Source organism: Suncus etruscus, chromosome 15, assembly GCF_024139225.1.
Source record: "Suncus etruscus isolate mSunEtr1 chromosome 15, mSunEtr1.pri.cur, whole genome shotgun sequence".
Taxonomy (NCBI): Eukaryota; Metazoa; Chordata; class Mammalia; order Eulipotyphla; family Soricidae; genus Suncus; species Suncus etruscus.
This window is the reverse complement of record NC_064862.1, coordinates 88,654,755-88,661,705: the sequence shown is the minus strand read 5'-3', so window position 1 is coordinate 88,661,705 and position 6,951 is coordinate 88,654,755. Positions and strand designations below refer to the sequence as shown.

General features: G+C 45.9%; 1 protein-coding gene across 1 annotated transcript; it reads right to left on the bottom strand.

The window, feature by feature from the left end:
* Positions 1-93: 93 nt before the first annotated feature.
* On the bottom strand, positions 94-2,946 carry LOC126030129 (putative gustatory receptor clone PTE01). The gene is made up of 2 exons (XM_049788316.1): positions 2,900-2,946; positions 94-1,042 (listed from the first exon to the last, which is right to left on the bottom strand). Exons 1-2 carry the CDS (start codon positions 2,944-2,946, stop codon positions 94-96), a joined length of 996 nt encoding a protein of 331 aa, XP_049644273.1.
* Between the last annotated feature and the right edge of the window lie 4,005 nt (positions 2,947-6,951).

Below are 6,951 nucleotides of genomic sequence, written 5' to 3'. Positions count from 1 at the left end.
ACTAAAAGAAAGAAAGATTCAGTGACCAAAAGAGCATTCTAACTTAATTCAGTGTTATCATAATATCAACATTTTCCACCTGTAGGCCACTTCCTAAGATTTAACTGTTCTGTTCATGAGTCTCTGTAAGGCCCTCTTAATGTCCTTGTTTCTCAGAGTGTAGATAAAGGGGTTCAGCATGGGGGTGACAACAGTGTAGATCACTGCAGCCACTACATTCTTTCGGGGAGAATGAGAAAAAGTCAAACTGAGGTATACTCCAAGACCCGTCCCATAAAATAAGCAAACAACAGACAGGTGAGAGCCACAGGTGGAGAAGGCTTTGGACTTCCCCCCTGGAGATGGAACTCTGAGAATCGAAGAAATAATTTCATAGTAAGAGAAAAGGATGCCAGAGGCAGGTACAGCACCAAATACGGCAGCGATAAAGAACATCATGATGGCTTTGGAAGGAGTGTTCTCACAGGCGACTTTCATGAGTTGAGGAAGGTCACAGAAGAAATGAGGAATTTCCACTGTGGAGCAAAACGTCATCTGGGCCATGAGCAGGTGGTTCAGCTGAGACTCCAAGAGGCTGGTAAGACAAGACCCCAGAGCCAGCAGCCCACAGAGCCGGGGGTTCATGATGACCGGGTAGTGCAAGGGGTGGCAGATGGCCACAAAGCGGTCATAGGCCATGACAGCAAGGATGACACTGTCCAGGCAGCCAAAGAGGTTAAAGAAACACAACTGAGTCAAGCAACCTTCGTAGGAGATGGCTTTGCTCTCTGTCTGCACGTCCCAAATCATCTTGGGGACAGTGGTAGAGATGAATCCCGTGTCGGCTGTGGACAGGATGGACAGGAAGAAGTACATGGGCGTATGCAGGTGTGGGTCCGAGCTGACAGCCAGAATGATGAGCAGGTTTCCTGTGAGGGCAACCAGATACGTGGACAGGAACAGGCAGAAGAGGAGAGGCTGGAGTTGGGGGTCATCCGAGAGCCCCAGGAAGAAGAACTTGACTGTTCCTGTTACATTATGTGGCTCCCCGGAACACAGACACCTTTGGGGAACAATAAGACAAAAGAGGGGCTGGAGTGATAGCACAGCGGTAGGGCATTTGCCTTGCACATGGAGGACCCAAGATGGATGCAAATTCAATCCCCAGCATTCCATATGGTCCCCTGAGCCTGCCAGGAGGAATTTCTGAGTGCAGAGCCAGAAGTAACCCCTGAGTGCTGTCAGGTGTGCCCCCCAAAAAAGGATAAAACAAGTATCTAATAACTTATTCATGTGTGTCTATTTTTCATTCCAACCACTGAGTTGAACACTCCTTTGGACGTGGGCCAGAGCAATAGTACATTGGGTAAGGCCTTGTACTCAGTCAACAAGGATTGATTTCTTCAACATCCAGAGGGTCTCCCGTGCTCCTACCAGAAGTAATTCCTGAGCATAGAGCCAGGAGTAAGCCCTGAGCACCACCTGCTCTGCTCCCCCAAAAAATATTTTTATCTAACTAAAATTAAAATAAATCAAGCCTGAGAGAGAGTACAGCAGGAAGTGTTTGCCTTGCACACAGCTGACCCCAGTTTAATCGTCAACATCCCATAGGGTCCCCAAACACCAACAGGAGTGATTCCTAATTGCAGAGCCAGGAATAACCCCTGAGCATCAATGGGTGTGCCCCCAAAACAAAAGAATTGATTAATTCAAATAAATAGAAGATGGCTTGTTTTGTTTTGTTTTTCTTTTTTTGTGGGGGGGGGTCACACCTAGCAGCGCTCAGGGGTTACCCCTGGCTCTATGCTTATAAATCGCTCCTGGCAGGCTCAGGGAACCCTATGGAATACCGGGATTTGAATCACTTTCCTGTATGCAAGGAAATGCCCTACCTCCATGCTATTTCTCTGGCCCCAGTAAAACAAATCACCTTTTAAAAAATAAAACAGCTGGGCCTAGAGAGATAGCACAGCAGCGTTTGCCTTGCAAGCAGCCAACCCAGGACTTAAGGTGGTTGGTTCAAATCCCGGCGTCCTGTATGGTCCCCTGTGCCTGCCAGGAGCTATTTCTGAGCAGACAGCCAGGAGTAACCCCTGAGTACCACCCAGTGTGGCCCAAAAACCAAATAAATAAATAAAACAGCCAAACTAAAATGTCTTGAATTTTAAAAAATCTTTGCTTCCCAAAAGTATAGAGGAGATAGTAAAAAAAAAAAAAATCTTGCTCCTACTATTTTTCAAGTAAGTCATGTTTTGCTGCCTTAGAAGCTTCCTGGAATCCTTTAAGAAATTACAAAAATTAAACAGATGAGCATGGAGCTGAAGCAATAGCAGAGCAGGAGGGCACCCAATGGGGTCCTCCAATTCCCACCAGGAGTGCTATCTGAATGCAGAGACAGGAGGAAGCCCTGAGCTCTGGGCATAGCTGGGCATGGCTCCAAAAGTAAAACAAAACAACAGAAGATGTAAGTGCTTCCCTGTCATTAAAAAAGAATAAAGGGGCAGAGAGATAGCACAACAGGGAAGGCATTTGCCTTGCAAGTGGTCAACCCAGGTTCAATCCTTGGCATCTCATATAGTCCCCAAGCCTGCCAGGAAGGAGTATATCCATAGCACAGAGCCAGGAGTAACTCTGAGTCCTGCCAGGTGTGGCCCCAAAACAAAACAAAACATTAATAATAATAATAATAATAATAATAATAATAATAATAATAATAATAATAATGAGAATAAGTGTCCAAAACATTTGTGCTCAGCTTCCCAGCAGAGAAAAGAAAAAATTGCATCAACATCAAAGGCATTTGAGCTGAAAGTTGACATATCTAGAACCCTCCCTTCTGGTTGAACCCCTAAATGCTCTAGGACTGAGGAAGGAATTCCCAAGCTCCCTTCCCTCTTTCAGCATCTCCAGGGTCACTCACTGTTCCTGGTTGGGTCGCATCTCTGGAACCGTGACTCCAGCTGCCATCAGCCTCCTGAGCAGGTCTGGGGCTGAGATTCGATGCTCAGAAGAAACACAGGTTCAGTAGTCATGGACCCCGTTTTTCTGCAAACACCCTCTCTGAGATGCAGGGAGAAAATCTAACTGTCACTGATATAGCCTGATCGATTTAAGGGTGCTAACTAATTAAGACTCTTGTGTGGTCTAGAGACCCAACTGCACAGAACTCATCATTAGCCAAATTGGTTCCTGCTGCTGGGTGGATCTCAGAGGAGCTCCTGATGCTAACAGAAGGGAAAAAAGAAGTGGGACAGATTCCAACTTGTATGACGCCTCTTCATCTTCCAGGACCCCCTCCCTACATCCTTGAAATCTTGCACTTGACTCATTGGCCAACAAGTGCCCAAGTCTTGTGTTACTTCCTGCCAATCTGATGTTCTCAGTCAATTCAGTGCCCAGGGTTTATTGTCAATGGATATTGGTTAGAGCCTTAAATTTGTTGTATTCATTTTTCAGTTGGTAGAACCATAACTTGGGTCCATTGTATATTGCAAAATAATGATAAAGGAGTGAAAGGGGGGAATAGCTACCTTTTCCATGCATTTGCTGGAAACTGGGGTTCAGAATCAATTTTTTCCCTCGCCCTCCCCCAGAATCAATTTTATGATCTCTTCCTTATAGCGTTGAAAGTCTCAGCACCCAAGTCATGCCCAAGGAATTATGTGGTGCTAGGAGTCTAATTTCAGATCAGCTATGAAGCAATTGCTACCAAAGAAATATGAATGAATGAACAAATGAATGACAATTGTCACATGACCCAGAGCACTGTTGTCATTGGAAAGACAAAGTGTCCTTGAAAAGGCATCATGGTGGGGCCGGCGAGGTGGCGCTAGAGGTAAGGTGTCTGCCTTGCAAGCACTAGACAAGGAAGGACTGTGTTTCTATCCCCCAGCATCCCATATGGTCCCCCCAAGCCAGGGGCAATTTCTTTTTTTTTTTTTTTTTTGGTTTTTGGGCCACACCCAGTGATGCTCAGGGGTTACTCCTGGCTATGCGCTCAGAAGTCGCTCCTGGCTTGGGGGACCATATGGGACACCGGGGAATCGAACCGCGGTCCGTCTAAGGCTAGCGCAGGCAAGGCAAGGCACCTTACCTCTAGCGCCACTGCCTGGCCCCTGGGGGCAATTTCTGAGCGCTTAGCCAGGAGTAACCCCTGAGCATCAAATGGGTGTGGCCTGAAAAAAAAAAGGCATCATGGAGGTACTGGAACATAGCACAGCAATAGATCATTTGCCTTGCACGTGGCCAACACAGGATGATTCCCCGCATCCCATATGGTCCACAGAGCCTACCAGGAGTGACTTCTGAGTGCAGAGCCAGGAGTAACCCCTGAGCGCTGCCAGGTGTGACCCAAAAAGAAACCAAAAAAAAGGCATCATGGAAAAGTAAAGTCTGACTGAGAGACCCCTTTAGACCATTCATTGATCACATATTTCTACCCTATTTCCCCAAAGGGCATATTAGTTAAGGAAGCAAGAAATGACAAGGGGACAGAGAGATAGTGCAGTGGTAGGACACTTGTCTTGCATGCAGTCACCCAGCGTTTGATATTCAGCATCCCATACGGTCCCCAAGCACCCACCAGTGCTAAGTCCTAAGAAGTTCTGACTGTTCCCCACCACCACCAAAAAGAAAAGAAGAATAAATTATAAGGAATATCACGAAATGTCTTCTTCCTTGGCTTCACAGAGTTATCAGACCTTCAATCCCTCTTCTTTGTGCTGTTCTTCTTCATCAGGCTGGAGAACTTGCTCAGTCTTGGACCATCAGCTCCAACCCTCACGCCCGTGTCACCCCATGTGCTTCTCCCTCTTCAACCACCTCCACCACCATCTCCAAGATGCTGCTGAACACCCAGACCCAGAGCAAAGCCATGTCCTACACTAGATGCCCAGCTCCGATTTATTTTGACATCGCATTGGCTAGACACTCTGCCCCTTTCCACCATCACCTGTCCTGTGATGTAAAATAAAAACTCACAGGTGGAGGGGCCGGAGCAGTGGCACAAGCGGTAGGGCATCTGCCTTGCACGCACTAACCTAGGATGGATCGTGGTTTGATCCTCCAGTGTCCCATATGGTCCCCCAAGCCAGGAGCAATTTCTGAGCACATAGCCAGAGTAATCCCTGAGCATCACCGGGTGTCCCCCCCCAAAAAAAAAATACACAGGTGGTGAGATCTCTGCACATGCCGTGTTTCTTTTTTTATTAAAAATCTTTATTTAAGCACCAAGATTACAAACATGATTATAGTTGGGTTTCAGTCATAAACAGAACAACTCCTTCACCAGTGCAACATTCTCACCTCCAATTCCCCCCTTTCTCCTTCCTCCTTCCCATCCCCTGCTTGTATTCGAGACAGGTATTCTACTATAGTTATTTTTTTTAAGTTCAGTAAGCTGTGTTTTTTTTTCTTTTCTAAAGGATAAGTGTTAAAAAAGGGCCCTGAGAGATAGCACAGCGACGTTTGCCTTGCAAGCAGCCAATTCAGGACCAAAGGTGGCTGGTTCGAATCCCGGTGTCCCATATGGTCCCTCGTGCCTGCCAGGAGCTATTTCTGAGCAGACAGCCAGGAGTAACTCCTGAGCACCACCTGGTGTGGCCCCAAAACAAAACAAAACTTTAGTTACTGAACCATTACCTGGATCCTCATGGGGCCGGGCGGTGGCGCTGGAGGTAAGGTACCTGCCTTGCCTGCGCTAGCCTAGGATGGACCGCGGTTCCATCCCCCAGCGTCCCATATGGTCCCCCAAGAAGCCAGGAGCAACTTCTGAGCGCATAGCCAGGAGTAACCCCTGAGCGTCACAGGGTGTGGCCCAAAAACCAAAAAAAAAAAAAAATACAGTAGTAAAGGTGTGAAAGTGGCAGTCGCCATTGTTTGCATAGGCCCAGCAAAATATGGGGAAAACGGGAAAAAAATCTTTGGCCTGATTACAAGAAGGCCTCACCCCTGAAGTTTATTGACATAAGACCAACCCTGGGCTCCAGGCATACCAGTCTGTCGAACCCCTGAGTCATTCTCCATGGTCCCAGTGAAACTTTTTAGCACTTTAGTTGTTGTTGGTGTCAGGTTTCTGTATTTAAAGACTCTGGATTCTATGCATCTCCTTCATCGAAATCAAGCTGATATGGAGCATCCTCTAGTTTCACTTCACCATTAGATGCGGAGAGACCTGCCCTGCAATCAGGTTGTTGCTAAGTCGTCCAGGTGTTGAGAGCACTCTTTGGAGTAAGTCAATGCCAGAGCAATGGTAGGGTCTTCCCTGGTAGAGGTTTGCATCCTGGTAATGTTATCCAGTGGTCCTCAAACTATGGCCCTCGGGCCACATATTGTATTTGTATCTGTTTTGTTTCTTCATTGCAAAATAAGATATATGCAGTGTGCATAAGAATTCGTTCATAAGTTTTGTTTTTACTATAGTTAGACCCTCCAATGGTCTGAGGGACAGTGAACTGGCCCCCCTGTTTAAAAAGTTTGAGGACCACTGTTAGACAATTGTGGTTGTTTCCATAGATGGTATCCATTGTTCAGGGGTGTATGGGCAATGCCCATTCTTCTGAGGCCTAAGCCAAATCATTATGCCAATGTTCAGGGTATAAGGTCTAACTGCATTACCAAATTTGTGTTCCCATCTCTATTAGATAAGAACTTGTTTGCATATGTAATCTTTTTCCATTGTAATGTGCCTGTGCAAAAGAGAAACAATGCCACAAGGTATTGTTAGTGCATCTGGGGGCTGATGAAACAAGTCCAACATTTCCCATAACTTGGTTCTAACATGAATTCTATACAGAGATACTCTTCTTATTGTTTATTGAACAGATCCCAAAGGGTAAAAAGCAAAAAAAAAAAAAAAAAAAAAAAAACAGTAGGCAAAATTGTCACTATATAAGAGGATATTCAAAAAGAGTTATAGATGTTAAGGGAATACATCTAAGATATACAAAGAAGATACACGTGTCCCTTTTATGT

Coding starts and splice junctions, on each gene's coding strand:
- LOC126030129 (XM_049788316.1), bottom strand. CDS start 2,946: ATGGCAGCTGGAGTCACGGTTCCAGAGATGCGACCCAACCAGGAACA. Junction 1,043..2,899: donor ATGCGACCCAACCAGGAACA/GTGAGTGACCCT, acceptor TGTTCCCCAAAG/GTGTCTGTGTTCCGGGGAGC.